The 21002-nt window shown below is 40.3% G+C and overlaps 1 protein-coding gene across 2 annotated transcripts in view; it reads left to right on the top strand.

Moving 5' to 3' along the window:
- The first annotated feature begins 151 nt into the window (after window positions 1-151).
- EML6 (echinoderm microtubule associated protein like 6) overlaps window positions 152-21002 on the top strand; it is a 278316-nt gene continuing 257465 nt past the window's right edge. For both annotated transcript variants that reach the window (XM_010841676.1, XM_010841678.1), the window contains exon 1: window positions 152-358. In XM_010841676.1, coding sequence (XP_010839978.1) covers window positions 162-358 — 197 coding nt within the window. In that variant the 5' untranslated portion in view covers window positions 152-161. The remainder of the gene's footprint in view (window positions 359-21002) is intronic.

The following is a 21002-nucleotide window of genomic DNA, read 5'->3' as shown; positions in this document are numbered from 1 at the left end:
GGTCTGTGTGAGTGCGTCGCCGCGGAAATCAGCGCCCGGCGCTGCACGCTGAGCCTTTTGCAGGTCCTCCGCAGCCCGAGACTTGGAGAGGACAGACCCGGCGCGCAGGGGCCGCGGACCCGTGCGCGGGGGGCCCGGGGGGCTAGTGGGGTCGTCTAATCATGGCGGATCGGACAGCTCCCAGCTGCCAGCTCCGGCTGGAGTGGGTGTACGGGTACCGGGGTCACCAGTGCCGCAACAACCTGTACTACACCGCCGGCAAAGAGGTGGTCTACTTTGTGGCTGGGGTCGGGGTGGTTTACAACACCCGCGAGCACAGCCAAAAATTCTTCCTGGGACACAACGACGACATTATTAGGTAAGGAGGTGGCCTGGGGCGGTGTGGAGGGGTTGGGTGTGGAGGTTGGAAGGGTGAGAAGAAGGATGACTAACTGGGATTTCGTGGAGTCAGATCTGGGTGCCCTATGGAATAAAGGAGTCTCTCTGGCACCTCAGGGAATTACAGAAGGGCTGCTGATTCTAAGGCTAGGGCAGAAGCAGGGTAAGGGTTGCTTACCTTACCCTTGCTCTGTTGCTCAGCAAGCCTTTTTAAATCACTAAGGAGTTAAGTGTCCTGGTGCTTTTTTAGGTGTTCATTCCTGCTACAAGTGGAAGGATCCTAGGGAGCTATTAAACACTTCTCTTTCCCTCCCTTACTAGGAAAATTTAGGACCAATAACCTGAACTGGGGGTATCATCTTTGGGAGGCTCTTTAGAAGGTTCCTCGGCAAGTAAGAGGATTGAAAAAAAAAAAAAGAAAGAAAGGAAATTTTGCTAAAGGTAATTTGGAATCTTCTTTCCACATGCTTGGAAACTAGGAAATTTCTGCAGTGGGTGGGGAGTTTGTTCTCTAATATTTCACTTGGTAGTGACTTAGTGCCGAGAATCATATTTATACACTAAATGGATGCTTCCACACCATCACTGAGGGTACAAAAGACTGGCAGTTTCTGTATAACAAAACCCTACCCTCCAGCCCACAGAATGACCAGCATCTAGTAGTGAATGGCTTGGACTGGTGAAGACAAAACCGGATGAATAGCCATTTTAGAAGGTCCTCCTTATTAAATTGTAAAGGGATATATTTTGATTTTTGGTCCTGTCCTCTCATCTTTGGACTAGACGCATCTTTCTCCAGCCCTTGTCAGCTTCTCCTGTGACCATACAAGGTGTGGTCCAGATGCTGTTCACAGGGAATTCCTTTTCAGCCCTTGGCAGTTGGGGAAGGTTTTCACGATATGGGAGCCTCAGCCCACAGGGAAAATGACTTGCTGAGGATGGACTACAGCTGACAGAGACCGTATTTATACCTTCCAGACTTGTGTGTTCACTGATGTAGAACAACCTCCATCACATTTCAGAATATTGCCACTTGTACTCTATGTCTCATTTCATAATGAAATAAATGGTTCAGTGGCATAATGTTGTTGGTCTTAATTTCTCCATGGGAAGGATGCTTTAGAAGACTCGCTTCCCCGAGTACCCCGCTTTGTACTATTGTGATTTTTCTGGAGCCCTTTTCCTCCTCAAGCCCTAAAATTGAAAGAAAATGTTACAGAAAGTAAAAAACTATATTAATATATTAAAATATAGTGAAATGTATATAAATTAAAAATGTTGACTTTTAAAAGATGAAGATTTTAAGTGCTAGGAGCTCAACTGTTCTTGAGATTTGGTGGAACTGACTTTTAAAACTTTCTTCATGTCACATTTGATAGAAGAGCTTTCTTCTCTCCCTGCTGTGATAATGGTTGTGATTGGGGCGTTCTCACCTAGTTCTGTCCTGGAGATTTTGCTGCTGTAATTCCACGCTGATTATTAAAGTCACAGGTGCAAATGATTAACAGTGACTCATGAAAAGGTTAGATGTTTAAAAATTAAAACCTATTATGTTTTTGCCCTTTCTTAACACAGTGCTTTCCATTACACCATCAAAATAAGATGTAGTCCTTTGGGGAAGGGAGAAAGTGGCAATTAAACAGGAAATTCCCTGCGGTTAAATAATAGTAATGTGACAGTTCACTGAACTACTTTGAGGATTTGAACTCCTAATCTTAATTGTTTTCCTCTAACAGGAAAAAAAAAAATAGATGTCCTGTGAAACTGAAGGTGGGAAAAGGGTGGAGTTGCAGTGAACCACTGTTATGACAGACTGTTGGACTAGTGGGGTTGTTGTGATATCTGACTTAGTTGAAGAAACACTCAGATTTGAAGAAAAGGTGAATGAATTTATTTGTCTAACTGGATTTGCAGGGAGCTTCAATTGTTGAAAACAAAAAAACCTGATGATTTAGTTTCTGTTTATTAAGGCAGTTATATCTTTATGCTGAATAGACATAGTAGCAAGGCTGCCTGTGGAGAAAGGACTAAATTTTCCATGTTATTTGGTTGGGTCTGAGTATGTGTAGGAGAGCAGAGTTCTTTAACATCCATCTATATGTTTGCACATAGGAATAAAATTAAGCCAAATAGATTAAAAAACACAAATCACAGATCATTATATAATTGGGAACTGTAAAATTAGAGAATACAGAATATTTATGTTGTTATTTTGCTTTATCTTATATATGTAAATATCTTCATCCGGTGAAGGTAGTATATAAACCATATTTGTTTTCATCCTTAGTATATGGAACTCTTAAGTGCCATTTCCTTCATAATTTTATTCCCAGAAACATATTAGATGTTTGAAATTAATACTGTAAAATTTTAGGAATATTAATGTATTAACTATACATATGGAGAAGAAATATGTATTCTTTTATCTTTATGAATTTCAACTCATTTCTGCATAGCTAGTTATACTACTGATTTTCTATTTAAAATATTAATGTTTGTCATTGAATGAGGAGGACTAAAGCTAAGATTTTAGTGCAAAAATGTTTGGGGTGTTTTGGAATCATGACATGAATATTAAAACTTCTAACCCTTGATTCCATCAAACAAGATAAGTAATCATCCACATAGATTTTGCATTTGTTTGAATGATATATTCATAACGCATACATTTTCTGCTGCATTATTTATTGTGCTACTTTGCCTAGAATCCTAACTAGAAAGCAGCCAAACAAATATTGATGCCATACTCCATTTTAGAAAACTGTATCATCTCTGAGATCACGATGAACTTTAATAATAATGTAGGATTTGACAGAGCTCATTAGAGCTCAGCATATGTGTCCTCCTGATTTGAAAGACTATGTGTTTAAGTCAGATTTTAAAAAATGTTGATATGTGAAGCATAATGTGATTTATTGGATGTGGAGGCTTAGTTTTATTCTCTTGAATGATTACCCTTCAATACAGATAACAGATTAGCGGATGATGCCATATTTTAGCTCTGATAGCATTGTGATGGGACAGGAAGATGCTTAAAGCAACAGAAGCACTCAAATCGGGGCTTGAAGGCAAGGACAGTAATCGAGGCAGGAATAATTACTAACTTGGTTTCTGCTGCAAGTAGCAGACCATGACACAGAACTGGAGCAAATGAAAGGAAAGGTCATGCACACATTTACTGTCTGTCTCCTCCCGATCATTTTCATGGTGACTCCAGTGGAGACATTTCTCCCTTATTCTGGGACCCTATTTTGTGTCTGACTCCATTTTCATTTCTCTTCTTTCCTGGCTCTCTGTTGCAAGGGAGGTTTTTCTGCAGTACCACATTTGGGAAAAGGGCACTGACTTTGATTTCACACCCACTTGGGTTTGAATCCACTCTCCTGTTTACTAGAGGCCTCTAGGTGAGTGACTTGACCTCTCAGGCCCTCATTTGTAAGAAGGGAATTAACAACAACTAAATTGCAGAATTTCAATTTCAAACAGGTAACTATTTGAAATAATATATGCAGATAGTTTACTGTGGGGCCTTGCCGTTAGTTGGTGATCAGTAAATGCTCTTAGTAACGATAGCAGTAGTACAGTATTTAATTAAAAACACACACACACACCAGAAACAAAATAGTGATTCTTCAGTGTCCACAGTCTGAAGTCCAAACTCCTGAGTTTTCCTTTCTCTTTGGTGTTAACCTACCTTTACACCTTTATTTTCCATGACTCTGTTCTTTCCTGCCTCATGCTGGAATAGTTTCTCACCTGCTTTGTCCATCTCTTCCCAATCCCTTTCCCCAGTGACATACTGGTTGGGGGCATGTGCTTTGGTCGGACAAATTTGATTTTGAACCTAGATCTGCCACCAGCTGGGTGACTTGGGAAAATTTCTAAATCTCTGTGAGTCTCAACTGTCATCAATAAAATATCTTCTCATCAGTGAGTGGAGATTTAAAGTTATCTAACTTTAGCTTAAGGGGATAACATACAAGGTTCCCCACAGTGTTTGGCAGATAGGAAGTGGCCACCACAGGGAGCCTATCTGTATCTCTGTCTTAAGCGCCCCATTCATTTCAATCTCACATCTCCCATGAGCCCTTTTACCACCCTTAGATGAAGAAGTGCCTTGCACTCCTAAAGTTTTGCATCTTTTGTGACTAGTGCTGCTCACTTGATATGTATCATTTAGTGCCATTCCTTCACTCTGAATATTTTCATTTGTAAATGTATATAAGATTCTTGAGGCTGAGAATGAATTTAATAAGCAGAACCAATATTTCCTGAGTGTAGACCCAGTGCTATCCTGTTGGTACTGTGGTTAGCCTCAGTTTATTGATGAGAAAACCAAAGCACAGAGAGGTTAAAGACGTTGCTCATGGTCACTCTTTAGCAGACTGTAGAATGGGAATTGGAACCCAAGTCAGTCTGATTCCAAAGCCCAGAGCTATCACTTCACTGCTTTACACACTCTAATTTTTCTTAGTCACTGTGGTCTCTACCATTGTGCCTTGTTTCTAACCAGAACTCGGTCAGTTCATGACTCCTTGTAACTCTGTTTTCCAGTTTTGTGCTTTACACAAGGCTATTTGAAGTAGATCACTAGAACTCTGTCTAGAAATGGAACCATGTTCAGGTTCATCTTAGAACATCACCAGATTTGAAGCAATGACCTGAAACAGTGAACTACTGGAGATGTTAAAAAAAAATTTTTTTTTTTAAATCTCAATTGTGACATGGCTAAAATTATCTGGTACTGCAAGTACGCACAATTGCACTTGTTGAATTTGAAGAGAGAGGTGTAACAGCCATGGTTGGGCTTGGGGTGTTGGGTAAACAGATTCACATGAAGGCCTGGAGATCTGATTTCATATACTTCAGTCCCTTGACCAGTTTGAATAAGGGAAACTTAGGGGTAACTATAAAGAATCAAACCTGTATTGAGTTGAGTGCCTGCTCTGTACCAGACACTGCACACACACACACACACACACACAGAAATCCCTTCACCCACAACTCTGAGAGCCTTTATTTTACAGGTTACAGCTCAGAGAGGGAGAGATTTAAGCAAAGTCACTCATCCTCTATTCATCGGATCTCACTTGCTTGTTCATTGGCATGATCGTGTAATGAAAGGGCTCAGTTGGTAAAGAATCTGCCTGCAGTGCAGGAGACCCAGGTTTGATTCCTGGGTTGGGAAGATCCCCTGGAGAAGGAAATGGCAACCCACTCCAGTATACTTGCCTGGAGAATCCCATGGATAGAAGAGCCTGGCTGGCTACAGTCCATGGGGTCGCAAGAGTTGGACACGACTTAGTGACTAAACTACCTATGGTCTGTTCATAAATGATTTTACTGTTATTCTTGTTAATAAGCTATTAGTCTGGTGGTTTTTATTAAGATTAATTTATTCTCTAAACTGGGTAGATTTTACTTTTTCATTTATTTTTTAATCAAAAACTAGTATCTAGAATATACCAGGTGCAGCATTGAGCATGACCAAGTTCTTGCCCCCATTCTGATGGAGGAGGCCAACAATGAATGAACAAGACAGCAAGGTAAATACAGATTGTGCTAAGTACTAAGGAGGGAATGACCATAGAGGGGAACTAGGTCAAGTAGGGTGCGGAAGCTACTTTAAATAAGGTGTCCAGAGCAGTGCCCTAAGGAGATGGTGTTTAAGCTGAAATCTAAAGGATGAGAAGGGGCAGGTAAGTGAAGATGTGATGGAGAAGAGAGGTTACGTGCAAAGGTACCAGGATGGGAAAGAACCTGGTATGGCCAGAATTCTGGTCTAGATATCCAGAGAAAGACCAAGGTCATAGTAATTCTCATCCAGGTCATTAATGCCTCATGGGTTTTGCCACCATATGTCCTAGATTTCCCAGGACACTCACAAATATTCCATTCAGTTATTGTTATGAGTAGACTTGCTCATATCATATCATAGATCCCTTTTAATTCAGAATATATGACCATGGTTTTATTTTTAAAATATGGCTACTATATAATGGGTCACAGCTTGAAAACATGACCCTGGAGTATGCTCTCTTATAAAGAATTATATAGGCCCTACCGCCAGTGGTGCACAAGAATGTAGATTATAGTGTGGGAAGTGAAAACCTATTCCATGGCAGCATCTTTAGGCAGGGCTGTCCTAGAGGCTCTCCTACCTGCAAGGAGGTGGTTCTGGACACCTTTGTGATGTAGCTGATGTATTTGCCACCAAACAAGAAAAAGGAAGCTGCTGGGAGGGTTTACCTTGCTGGCTTTGCTTCTGGGACTGACTACTTCCCCAGGAGGCAGAGCCATACGGAAAGCATCCTTTAGCCAGCAGACGACACATCTTCAAGCCGTCAGCCTCCTCTTGTAGGTTTAACTTGATTTGTCATATGTGGATTGGTCTTAAATGTAATTAAAGTGCTTGACAGCAAACAGCTCTTTGCAAATATCATTGTGCATAGGAGTCACCCAGGCACATGTAGCTGAGTAAGCCTGGTGTGAGGCCTGACATCCTGCATTTCTAACCAGCTCCCATCAGTTGATGTTGATGCCGCTAGTCTATTATGCAGCAAGATGTTCGGGACCTCATTCATATGTTTCAGAGCTCAATAGATCAGTGTTTGTTTTTTTTTTTTTTCTAACCTAAAAGATATTGCTAGCTTGTGAAATAGATTTTTAAATATATATATATACGACTCATTTATTAAATTCTTAAATTAACAGAATCAATTTTTTCATTAATTTGTCACCTAGTCTAGTGTTCTTTCTTCTCAGAAAGAACCAAGCAAGGATTGGTTGGAACAAGTTAGGAGACGGCTAATGTGTCCCTGTGGGCAGTGGAAGAGTGTGTCCACAGCCTTTGTGTAGACATGTTTTCGTCTCTTGAGTATATTTCACCTAGGAGTGGAGTTGCTATATCATATGGTAACTCTAAGTTTAACTTCCTGAAGTACTGCCAAATTGTTTTCCAGACAATCCCATCAGCAGCATATGAGATTTTCAGTGACACCATATCCTTGCCAGCACTTGTTGCTGTGTTTTTGATTATAGCCACCCTGTGGGTGAGAAGTGGTATCTTGTTGTGCTTTTAATTTGCATTCCCTAAGAACTGATTATACTGATTACCTTTTCAGTAAAATTTTGACCATTTGTATACTTCTTTGCAGGAAATGTCTACTCAGATCCTTTGCCCATTTTAATTGGCTTGTTTGTTTTTTGTTGTTGTAAGAGTTCTTTATATATTCTGAATGTAAGCCCCTCATCTAATATATTATTTTCAAGTATTTTCTCCCATTCAGTAAGTTGTCTTTTCACTTTTTTGATGATGTCCTTTGAAACACAAAAGTTTAAATTTTGATGACATCCAATTTATTTTTGATGATGTCTAATTTATCCAACTTATCTTTTTCTTTTGTCACTTATACTTTTAGTGTTATATCTAAGAAACTATCACCTAATCCAAGGTCATGAAGATTTATTTCTGTTTTCTTCTTAAGAGTTTTATAGTTATAGCTTTGACATTTAGAAAGATAATCCATTTTGAGTTAAATTTTATACGTGGTGTGAGATGGAGGGTCCAACTTCTTTCTTTTGCATGCAGATATCCGGTGGTCCCAACACCATTTGTTGAGAAGACTTTTCTTTTTGGATGCCTATAGCCTCTGACCTTCCCTACCAGGCAGCCCATTCCTCTCATACGGAAGATACTGAACATTTGGGGACCCAGAAACAAGCAATCGTTAAAAAATTTAACCTAGAAATGACAGAAATTTGAGGCTTTGGTTACCATTCTGCATTTGTAGAGATGCTGTTATATCCTATGAAAGATATGTCGCTTTTTATATATTTAAACAGTATAACTGTTTATACATTGAGGAATCGGTGCAGTTTTTAGCAACTGCTGGTTTAAGGACCAGCAGCAATCTATACATTGACTTTGTTTACTTCCAGAGATCCTGAGTTTTGAAAATGAAGTTTTAGTCTTCAGTCTTGCTGTTGGAGACAGACTTACTGAGACCTACCTACTGAGGCAGCTGAGTGGGTGGAGTTTGTCTGGAAAGCAAAGGGAGTGGTCAGATCTCTTGACCTTGACCTCTTTACCAGTTCACCCCTTTCTTCTCTCAATGGGAGGCAGACACCTGGATGGCCTCAGCCTAGGAGTTGAAGGATTCTAGGATTGCCCACTAATTCTCTGTCGTTCCCCTTCCCATCAGCGTGAAGGAGGGGAGTGGCAGGGCCGGGACTGGCCATTGGCTGGTTGCCCGGCTTGGGGGGGTATGTGTACATCAAGCATCTGTCTACTGGGGTGCCAGTGCTCCTGCTAAGAGTGTTCACTCTCCTGCTGGGGTCCAGTGGTGGGGCTGGAGGCGGAGGGGAGCATGTAGGAATAAGGGCCCATGCTAGCAGGTACCAGAAAGATGGCTTGACGGCACACACAGGAGGCTTCCTGAAGCTAGTTCAGGCTCCTCAGCGGAGGCAGGTGAGGCTTAGGACAGCAGCTGTTTGCCTGCTGGTGAAGAACTATTCCCATGCTTTACCTTGCACAGATACTGGTGCATCCCTGCTGATCACCAGCCTTGGTGATGAGTGAACCCTGAATGATTTACTGAGCTTGGCCATCTAACAGACATTGAAAACGAATCTTCCTCAAGCCAGACTTAAAATCTACCTAAGGTTCCCCATTACCAGCAGGATAAGTATCAAGCTTACCCATGCTCGTTCAGAGTAGTCTGCTAAGACTATTATGATTGGTTCCTCGGTCTTCCTCCAGCTTGATGTCTCTCCCTCTCCTAACATCCTCAGACCACATCAAACTCCTTGCAGCTACCTGGACCCAGTACCTTATTTTGTGTATCCTCAACCTAGCACATGCCATTGACTCCCCTCGCTTGTCCACACATATGCTCTTTTTCTTCTTTCAATCTCAGTGTAGTATCATCGCCCCCTGAAGCCGCACCTTGACAGCCGGACTCTTTAGGCCGTTCCTTCTCTCTGCATCCAGGCCACCATGCAAGGACCTCCCCGCTGGACTCATTGCACTCACGGTTTTGCGTTTGTTGACTTACCCCTCTCCCCACCTGATACAAGTTCCATGTGTCCCCTGCCTAGCACCTGTTGTGGACACAGTAAGTGCTTCATGTATTGTTAGTTGTTGTTAGTTCTTCATATCTCAAATTATTTAGAAGGAGAAAGGTATGACAAGGGGGATGAGATGTCTATAGAACTCGTTCTGTACATACTTTCTGAAAATACTAATATATTCTCATTTGGCGCTTAGAAGCAGGATTCAGAATCTTCATGACCTGAAGCTAATCATGAAGAAATGTGAATATGAATTTAAGGACAGTCTACATTACAACTGGCCTGTACTTTGCAAAAAAACAAAAACAAAAACAAAAAAAAACCCCAAGACTTATTCTCATAAAAGACACAGGGAAGTAAGGGACTGTTCCAATTTAAAGGAGACTAAAAGGATAGAAGTAAATGCAATATGTGATCCTAGATTGGGGTGGTTAGTTGTTCAGTTGCTAAGTTGTTTCTGACTCTTTGCGACCCCATGGACTGTAGAACGCCAGTCTTCCCTGCCCTTCACCACCTCCCTGAATTTGCTCAAACTCATGTCCATCTAGTCAGTGGTGCCATCCAACCATCTCATCCTCTGTTGCCCCCTTCTCCTCCTGCCCTCAATCTTTCCCAGCATCAGGGTCTTTTCCAGTGAGTTGGCTCTTCACATCAGGTGGCCAAAGTAGTGGAGCTTCAATCTCAGCATCGGTCCTTCCAGTGAATATTCAGGGTTGGTTGGGGTGGTTAGGGATTGGTATAAGTGACAGTATTGGGACAATGGGTTAAGTTTGAACATGGAAGTATATGTTAGGAAATAGCACTGTGTTTACATTAAAATTCTGAATTTGTAGCAGTGCAGTTACGTAAGGGAAGGTTCTTGTCTTAGGAGAAATGTGCTAGGATATTTAGGAGTGAAGTGTTATGGAGCTGCAGACAACAGTAATAAGGTGTCTGTGTGTGTGCATGTGTTTGTGTTTCTCGTGGCATCTGTTCTCTCCTCTTAACCACTGCTTCCTTCCTGCTTCCATCCTTGCCTCTCCCATTTTATTCTCACCACAGAAGCCAGTTGATCTGGCTGCAACATAAGTCAAGTCATGTTAATTCTTGCTCAGAACTCTCAGAGCAAGCGTAGAAGTCCTTGTAATGGCCTCTAAGCCTCTTTGGAGATGTGGCCTTCTGTTACCTCTATGATCTAGCCTATTTTCTCACCATCCCTTGCTCCACTTCAGCCACACTGGCCTCCCGGTTGGAATGCCCAGGTACCCTACTGCCCCAGGGCCTTTGCACTTTCCCTCTGTCTATCTCCTCCTTCTTCTAGACGTCACATGACTTCACTAGCCTCCACTGGGTCCTTGCTCAAGGTCATCTTCTCAGTGAGGCCTTCCCCGACTACCCTATTTAAAATGTAGACTCCTCCCCAACACACTCCTCATTATTCATCCCTGTTTCATGTTTCCCCTTAGTTCTTTTTTGTTTTGAACCTTGTTGACTCTTTTCACTAGAATATGAGCTCTAAGTGGGCAGAGTTTTTTGTTTGCTGCCCTGCCTACAGTGCCCAAAATGATGCCTGGTATGTAGAAGACACTTAATAAGTATTTATTGAATGAATAAATGAATGACTAGTATATGTTCACTTTTGTTTGTTTTGAGATCACCTCCTTGGAATTTCTGCTTAGAACAGGATTTTTTGAATGGGTTGCCTTTGACAGACTGTGAAGTTAATGGATCCCATCTCAGAATAGTAAGTTTCTTTGTTCTCATTTCTTTGTCCTTTTACCAAAGTATAATCTAGATACAGAAAAGTGTACATATCATAGTGTACAGCTGGATCAATTCTCACGACCCCAGTGCACCTGTAACCCTCACTTACATCAAGAAATAGAACCTTACCAGCACTGCAGAGACCCCTGAGCACCTCTTTTCAGTCAAAGTACCCCCCCTGCAAAGGTAACCTCTATCCTAACTTTTAACAATGTAGATTCGTGTTGCCTGGTGTTGCACCTTTAAAAGGAATGCTACAGTATGCATTTTTTTGTGTGTCTGGCTACTTTCAATCAACATTATAAGATTTGTCTCAGCTTCTACATGTTTACTATCAGTTTCATATTTTCCATTGTGTAGAAATATAGTTTATCCATTCTACTGTAGGGGGGCATTTGGGTGACTTCTGGTTTCTTTTGACTACTATTAACATTCTAGTACAAGTGAACATACATATCCATTTCCACATGGGAGTGGTATTTCTGGGGCATGAGGTGCACACATGATCAGTTTTTCTAAGTGGATAAATCAATTTATACTCCCACTATCATGGGATTTCCTAATGCATAAAATAAAGTACACAAATGCATAAAATAAAATACATAAATAGGATTGGAAAGAAAATTAATTATTTTGAAATACAATTGGAATAATATAGTTGGAAAAATATTGTAATATGTCATGATATATGTGCTTCTTTATTAACTTTATTAACTCATGCAATTGAAAGTTCTAGCAGTTTTAATAATTATTGTAAATTCAAAGTAGTAAGGGTATACATGATGTTTGAAAAATCTGTAACAACTGTAATATTATATGAAAATATATGTAATTTTATTGATCTCAAGGTCACAGGTACTACTATAGTTTGTTGCCTACATTTTGAATGATAGGAAATACTAAAGTCTGTTCTAAGTTAGTGAAAAATAAAGACTTTTAGTAATTTTTAGTCCATCTAAATACATAAACCTTCTGAATTCTATTAAGGAATACATAGACTCTAAGTTAAGAATCTCTTGATTAGAGGAACAAAAATGATTTACAACAAATATTTCTTAAGTGTCTACTATGTGTCATGTGGGCTTCCCTGGTGGCTCAGTTGTAAAGAATCCACCTGCCAATGTAGGAGACGGAAATGGCAAGAAGGAAGGAAATGGCAACCCACTCCAGTATTCTTGCCTGGGAAATTCCATGGACAGAGGAGCCTGATGGGCTACAGTCCATGGGTTGCAATAGAGTTGGACATGATTTAGCAACTAAACAACAACAGCAATTTCTCATGTACTGTGCCAGACACTGGGGACCCATCAGTGAGCAATATGCATCTCTTCTCAAGGAACTTATAATCATGAAGGCAATATTCATAAATAAGTTAGCAGCTGGGTCTGTGTGTTCAGATCTATGATAGTTAGCCCACGGCATGTACCTAACCCATATGTGGGAGTGGATGGTGGTCAGAGAAGGTTTTCTGGAGAAAGGAGCATCATTAGATTTAGGCTCTGTTTTGATTACTCTGGCTACGGTGTGAATGATGAATTGTTGGAGAGAAAGTCTGGAGGCACTTAAAGTAATCCAGATATGAGGTCATTATGATAGTATGCAAGGAAAGCAATGAGTATGTTCTGGAGACTCTGGATTCCTGCTGACTGATTGGATATAGGTGATAGAGGAGAAGGAAGGTGTAAGGTTAACAATCAACTGGTTGGATGGTGGTTATCATTCACTGAAGCAGAATGAGGAGCGTTCAGGGCCAGGAAATGATGAATTCAGCTTTGAACAGATATAGATTGAAGTGTTTGTGGAACATCCAAGAGGTGATTTTACATTTATGTGGGTCTCTCACTTAGGACAGGCTACAGTCCATGGGATTGCAAGGAGTCACACACGACTTAGAGTGACACTTCCACTTTCCTGCTCAGGAGAGAGCCTCATGAGTTTCAGGGAGCATGTGGGAGTGGATTCGATAACCCAGAGAGCATGTGGAGGAAGAAGAGGCCGGGCTTAGGATTTTGGGGAAGATCAGCTTTCAGGTGACCAGTAAATAAAGATGCATGTGAATGATGCGAATAGTCACAGGGACAGGAGGAGAGCGGAGTGCCTGGAGGCCAAGAGCAGAGACGGTGTCAAGGAGACCCTCAATAGTATCACTGGAGTACAACACGGTAAGTCTAGGAAAGGGCCCTGTGGATTCAGCAATGAGAAGATAGTTGATGAGTTACTTTTACTACAGAAACACTGGGAATGATTATTTTCCTCTGGGTTGTACTTTCATCTGGGTTTTAAACATTCTGTTATAGCAGTTAGAATTCCAAGGGCCATTTCCTTTTAGCTTTACTTTTCTCCTTGCATCTCTTTTATACGTTTCACTCATGCTCCAGTGACTTTTATGCTGCACTGGTAGTAAGGAAGCAGTCATTTCGGCTTAATGACTTACCTCTAACAAACTCTAGTTCTTTTCTTTAAAACAAAACAAAACAACGAGAGATATCATTATAGACATTGCTTCTTGGTGGAAAGCCTTTCCAGGTCTATCATTTTGCATAGTAGATATGAGTGCTCTCACTTTGGCCAGGCCATGTTTATCTATGTGGGAACCTGGCCTGCTGACAGTGAATTCATGTCATCCTTCTTGCCTTGGATAGTACTCAAGTTTAAGTCCATATGATAAAATATGATGGAAGAGATATAAATTCTATAATGTTTCATAATTATTTTCTTCCCAGAATGTCACTTGGATTTTTATATAAATTATAGGAGATAAGTGGGAAGGTATTCAGTGAAATAAGCCTGTGTTCAGCGCTGCCTGTGTAAATGGCAGTGTTAACAGGTCACAGCAATAATAGTTCTCCAGGCAGGAGTGCCTGTTACTCCCTCCCCTTTCATCTCCATTATCCATCAGCCCCAAGTCCAATTGGTCACATCGTCTCTGTCTTGCTGCTTCCGCCCTAGTTCACACCCCTGCTACTTCACACCTGGTTCAAGCTATGTCAGGACAGTTTTGATAGCTTCTTAACTAGTCTTCCTGCCTTTACCATCACTCCTCTAGACAATCCTCTGTTTGAAAATCTGCCTAAACTTAAAAATAATGCAGATTTATGAGCCTGTTCCTTAAGATTCTGCTTCGGTAGGCCCAGCTATGAGTCCCCAAAGTCTATATTTTAAAGAAATTTTCCACTGAAATATAGATATGAGTGTGTGTGTGTGTATATATATAATGCACACACACCCTCACTTTCCTTGCTCTGTCCATTGAGAGGACTGAATAACAATGAGCAGCAGGCGCACACCTAGCTCCCAGAACTTGTTTCTAAATACCATTTGCCACAGCAAAGAATTAGAACTCCTTATAAACAGAGCTGATTTTAGGCCTGGGGCAGGGAAAATGCAAGATGCGTCTGAAACAGTAAGTATAGCAGTGCTCAAAAAATAAGGGAAGTTGTTAAAATGACACAAGAGCCAGCTTGAAGGGACCATCACAGGTCACACCTGGGATAATTTGAGCATTAATTACAATCCATTGAATAAAATTAAAACCCCCTGTATCTATAGTGATATAAAAAAGTAATGGGAAGAGAAGGCTCTGCGTTGAGTAGAACATAAACTATTAAATGCAGAGGGAACGATGGAGTTAGAAAATCAACAGATGATGTAACTAGCGATGCAAGTTGAATATCATGATACTTACATAGTACTTTGCCTCGAGATGCTAATTAATTACAGTGGACAAGCAATGACTACTATGGACAAACCTGGCAGACATCCCCTTAACCAAGTGAGCAAGCATTCACAATAGTGGAACAAACCAAGTCATTAGAAACAAAAAGCTTCCCCAAGGGGTTCTGGATTCCAGAATTGCTGCAGTAGGCTAGCATTGAAATTAAGCTTTGAAACTACAGATTTGATTTGTCTCTGCCTTGCTTCAAAACTCCTGCCAGCTCTATTACTTTTGGAAAGGGCTTCAGACGCTCAGGCCTGGCCCCTTCCTACCTTCCTTGCATCCTCTCCTAGCACAACTCTGTTCCCCACTTTCCTTACTGTTTCTCTCACCACACCATACCCTTTGCAGTGAGCCAAATGGTTTCATTTCTCTGTGACTGCACATGATCCTGCTGCTTAGACTGCCTTCCCTGTCTGTCGGGTAGGTTCATGCTGTCCAAGAGGCAGCTCCAGCACACCGTCTTGTGAAGCCCTTCTTGATTCCTTGAGGAAGAACTAGGGTCTCTTTCTTCAGGACACCTGCAGCATTTTCTCCATCTCTCTCGCATAGCACTTCTCACGTTATGCTGTGATTTTCTGTTTGTGTATTTCTTTACCCCACCCACCCAGCAGACTAGAGGCACTTTATGTGGTGCAAAGAACTCGGACTCCAGACCCAGCAGACCTACATTTGAATCTGATTCTTCCACTTCTTAGTTTTTATCTAGCCACACCCAGCGTCTTCCTCTAGATCTATTGATGGGTTATTAGGAGAATCCAGTTAAATAAAGCATGTAAGGAGCTTTACAAAATGAGTTTAAAAGAAATAAAGGGGAAAACCCAAAGAAACTGACCTCACTAGGCCCTGAGTAAGTTTTTAAAAATATATATTGGTATATACAAATATTTTACATGTATACATTTTCCCCTGTAATCCTACAGAATTTCAAAGGTGTAGTTCCATAGGTGGTACTTGACACACCCCATATTTGAACCCATCTGACTCCAAAGTCATGCTCTTTCTGTTATGTGGGACTATAAACCAGAAGGGAGAGACAGACAGAATCATAATCACAATTACAGAGTCACAATTAAATGTTAAGCCAGAGTCACAGACTCCAACCCCTTCATGGAAGTTGTAGTCTCTAAGCCATTCACTGGGGTGAGGGGCGGGCGTGGCGGTCAGAGGATAGTTAAATGGAGATCCAGATTAGATGGCCTCTTATATGAGTGGTTGCCAGAAGAGGTGAGAGTCTTCTCACAGATATTGATTGAATGTCCGCCAGAGACCATCATGGTCATCATATGTGTGAGATTTAAGGACAGCATGAGGAGTGAGAAGGATGAGAGCTTAAAATAGAAGCCTGGGATACATCCTTACCTTTACATTCTGGAGCACAAAGCAGGCAAGGGGCAGAGCTACAGAAAGAGCTGCAGAACTGCAGGGCCACGAAAGAGAAGGGGGCATCAGATGCCTGTCTTTCTGTGTTCCGGGTGGTGAGGGCTGCTAGAGGGGCTCCACCGTGGAACCCAGCAAAGCGAGGGGCCTGGATTGGGACTCAAACAGGCCCCGGGAAGAGCACTTTCATTCCGGTCATATGGGGGCAGAATTCAGATCGCTGAAACAATGAGTAAGAATCAAATATGGGGGCAACAGGAAAGTGTAGTCTAATTAGGGCTATATTCCCACGGACTTGGGCAAATGCTTTCTGAGATCTGGAAGACTTAAGAGTCATCTTGCTCGTAGGCACCTATTCTGGGAGATTAAGCATCCCCAGGGTGCCATCTGTTTCAGTGGGGAATATTGAACAAAAATGCCAGCTGACCACCAGCTGTGTCTCTTCCTCCCCAAAGCATCCTTAACCAAGAGGCGTATCTGATATCATGGAGCCACAAATCAGAGGTTGAAAATCTACCTACTGTTTCCCTGGGGACAGGCTCGTGATTTTATCTGGTTTCATAGTGATTTTATCTCATTTCATTATTTCTTTTCAAGACTTATATAGCACACTCTTTAAATGGTTTAGCAAAACAAAGGAAGACAGGTTTGTTTGGTGTTTTTTTGGTTTGTTTATTAATCCTTATGCTCTGCCAGACAGCAGAAATTATAGAGTCAAATTTCACATAATTCAGAGATTTGGAGTTTTCTTTTAGCTAGAGCAGATTTTCTCTTTAAATGATGATATTTTTGTTATTTTATATTAATAGATGGAAAATGATTATCTGTTTTATAGGTATATTTAATTCCATATGTGACCTAGTTTCCTCTAAATCTCTCTCAAATCTCAGAAGCTAATTCGGCAGCTTGGTTTTTTTCCTTCTGGGTGCCACAAAAATGTGGAAACCATATTTCCAGAAATAAATCAATGAAAGTATTGAGCAGTAGCATGCCATGCGTAATCACGCAGAGGTGCCATATCAAGGAGCCAGTCCCACTGGGACAGAAAACATCCCTGCAGTCGTTACCGGTTGTCAGTTGCTGGAGGTCTGAGTTACTTGTCTCCTGGCCTGTATGCACTTCAGAGACACTGAGGTGTGGGCACTGTGTATATTCCACAGCTTATGCTCATTCAGAGTGAACACACGTCCTTGACCTTTTCCCTGAAGCATTCTTAGGAATTTTAACTACTATAGGGTTTTAAAAAGTGATTAAAAAAAAAAAAATCAAGGAGAGATGCAGCGTTTTAGTAACCATGTGTAAAATACAAATAATAATCTTAGGGCTTCACTAATCCCATCATGTTGGTGGATTAAATGTTTTTGTAATTAGACCGTCCTGTACAGCGACTTGAGAGTCTAAGGTCCTCCCATATTCAGAGCAGGCCACTTTGCCTTCTTTAGCCACAAAAGAGGCACATCTAGCAAGGGACACCCTTCTCTTCATACCAAGTGTGCTTTCTGGATAATGAAGGCCTTCTAGATTGGTATTTTAGTGGGAGCAAGTAAAAATAGATAGCTAGAAAATATATTATAACAAGGCAAGCTTCCAGAAATTCAGAACAGTGGAAGTTAATAAGGAGATGTTTAAGAGGGAGAGGACATATGTGTACCTACCTGTGGCTGATTCATGTTGATGTTTGCCAGAAACCAACAAAATTCTGTAAAGCAATTATCCTTCAATGTAAAGATAAATAAATTTAAAATAATTAGGTTAGCCTTTTTGGAGGGGTTCCAAAAATCCTGATATAGGAACTAAACAAATGTTTGTGAAATAACAGAAAAGGTTTAACTCTCTGTGGATTTCTCCTATAACCTCATTTGTCACTATGCTATGTGGAAACTACCATGTATGTCTGAAACCCTCATAATGAAGTGACCTTGATTCTCATTTAAGGCTAATATAGCAATAAAGAATAGAAATGGTAAGGGAAATGAGAACTTAGTAAATTATTTCAGGCTCTTTGTTTTATTTTATCTGGGCCCTAAGCAAAAATATACTAATTGGCATGATTGATTTTATAATGTTTTATTTATGCTTGAAATATGTGAGTTTATGGGAGGTAAAACCCTTGAAGTATATGTGGAAGAATGTTGAGCAGTTACTGTTTCTATTAGTATCTTGTTTTAATGTTTGTTCATAACTAAATTATAGAAATTTCTTTAGGAATGCTACTTTATATTAATAAGTAGATTACAGAAATGAGCTATTATTACTTACCCTAATTTTGCATCTGGTTATTTTTTTTTTATAATTTATGGGTTAAGAAAGTTTCACTTCCTTTTAGTGCAATTTATTACAGAAATTATAAGGGGTAACATTGCTTATTGATTTTTGGCAGACCACCAAAAAGAAATCACAGCTATTTGACAGAGAACTCAGGAGAAATAAACAGGAGGATAACATAAGAAATTATCAAAACTATACGGTGCCAGAGAAAGACTCAATGAAAATTTACTTCCGTTTCATAGACAAGTTTGCCCCAGTGCTTTCAGTGGGCATAATTGTTAAATGGTCCTTAGTTGAAGTTATAAACTAAAAATCATGGTGCTATTAAAAACCACCTTATAAGAATCTCCTTGGATGGGAGGACACGGCATCTGGTTTTGGCCAGGTGACTTCTGGGCTGGTGCCTTCAGTTTGCTTTCTGCAGGCTAAGGCAGTAAGAGAGCATCAAAAATAGGATGTGAATTTTATTATTAAGTTTATAAAGGGCAAAATTAAGGGCAGAAAGAAGGGCAGTAGAATTTTGGATTTCATAATGATAGCCAAAATGCTTTAAAAGTTTGTATATCATATACAAACTGTGTTGAAGGTAAACTTTAATATCCTCCACTTGTAATTTAGGCTTCCAAACCTTTATTTCTTCTTCCCCACCTTAAGAATGAGTTCATTCTAGGTCATTATTTTCAGCATGTCTGGCAGCCCCATGTTTTTCAGTTACACTGTATTTAAATTACACATGGTACTTAGATTTGGTGGGAACCTCACAGAATCTCAGTTCTGCTATTTTTCAAAAGTTGCTTCTTTTCCCCGATTATATCCATATGTACTCATTAAACAAAAATTTGAAAATAATATCAGAAAGGTAAAATTGTCCTTAGTTGACACCAAATATATTTACATTTTTATAAACTTTAAAATTCAAGAACACACATATTAGAAAGCACACAGACTATCAGTATTCAACTTGATGAGACTTAGCAAAGTGAGTCCACCCATGAAACTATCACAGAGATCAAGAAATACAACATTAGTGCTTTCCAGAGTGTGTCACCTGTCACCTCCTCATCATTTTCTCCTCTGGAAGATAAGCACTCTCCTGACCTCTCTCATAAAGATAAGTTTTCCCCGTGGTGAGCTTTATATAAATTAAATTATACAATATATGCTCTTTTATGTGGTGCTTGACTGCTCACCAAGTCTGTCTATGAGACTCATGCATGTTGTTACATGTAGTTCATTCTTTTTCATTGTATCTGTCTAGTATTCTATTGTGTGAATATAATTTACTCTCCTTACTACTGGACATTTGGGTTGTCTCCGCTTGGAGGCTACTAGAAGTAACGCTTCTTTGAACATTCTTGAACATGTCTTTTGGTAGATGAATGTGCTTTTCTTTTGGTGTGTACCTAGATCATAGGGCGTGTACATATTTAGTTTTTAATATACTAAACAGTTTCCCCAGTGATTATATTAATTTTTGCACAGCAGTGTATGAGAGTTCTAGTTCCTGTACATTCTTGCTAACAGTTAATATTGCGTGTCTTTTTCTATTTAATCCATCCTCGTGGTTAGTATGGCACATTGTGTTTTTAATTTGATTCTCTCTGATGGTGAGTGAAGTTGAGCACGTTGTAGTTAGAACAGTGTCCCTCTGAACATGTCCATGTCCTAATCGCTGGAACCTTTGAACGTGTCACAAAAGAGATATTACTGATGTGGTTTTAGAATCGGGAGATTGTCCTAAATTATCTCAGCAGGCCCAGTGTGATCATAAAGGTCCTTATAAGTACAAGGGGGTAGAAGGAGAATTGGAGAAGGTGTTGTGATGGAAGTAACGATGCAGCATGAGAAGGATTAGACTGACTTTGAAATGCAGGGCCCACTAGCCAAGGAATGAAGGCAACCTCGGGAAAAAACAGATTCTCCCCTAGAACCTCAAAAAGAACACAGTCCTGAGTATATCTCAGCTTTTGCCCTTAGAGGCCTATTGTGAACCTCTGGCTTCCAGAACTGTAAGGTAATAAATGAGTGTTGCTTTAAGTCACCAGGTTTGTGGTAATTTCCTACTACAGCAGCAGTAGGAAACTGATCTTGGCACCTTTTCATAGGCTCCTTGCACATTTGGGTACCTTCTTTTGCAAAGTGCCTGTTCAGGTCTTTTGATGATTTAAATAACTGAGTTGTTTTTTCCTACTGATACATAGAAATTATTTATATATTCTGGATATAAATCCTTTGTTAAATTTATATAGCAAATATTTTCTTTTTTTTAAATTTTATTTTATTTTTAAACTTTATAATATTGTTTTGGTTTTGCCAAATATCGAAATGAATCCGCCACAGGTATACATGTGTTCCCCATCCTGAACCCTCCTCCCTCCTCCCTCCCCATACCATCCCTCTGGGTCGTCCCAGTGCACCAGCTCCAAGCATCCAGTATAGTGCATCA

The sequence above is a fragment of the Bison bison genome, unplaced genomic scaffold, assembly GCF_000754665.1.
Source record: "Bison bison bison isolate TAMUID 2011002044 unplaced genomic scaffold, Bison_UMD1.0 scf7180017864166, whole genome shotgun sequence".
Lineage (NCBI taxonomy): Eukaryota > Metazoa > Chordata > Mammalia > Artiodactyla > Bovidae > Bison > Bison bison.
Note: the sequence above shows the minus strand (reverse complement) of the source record. Positions and strands in the feature narration are given on the sequence as shown.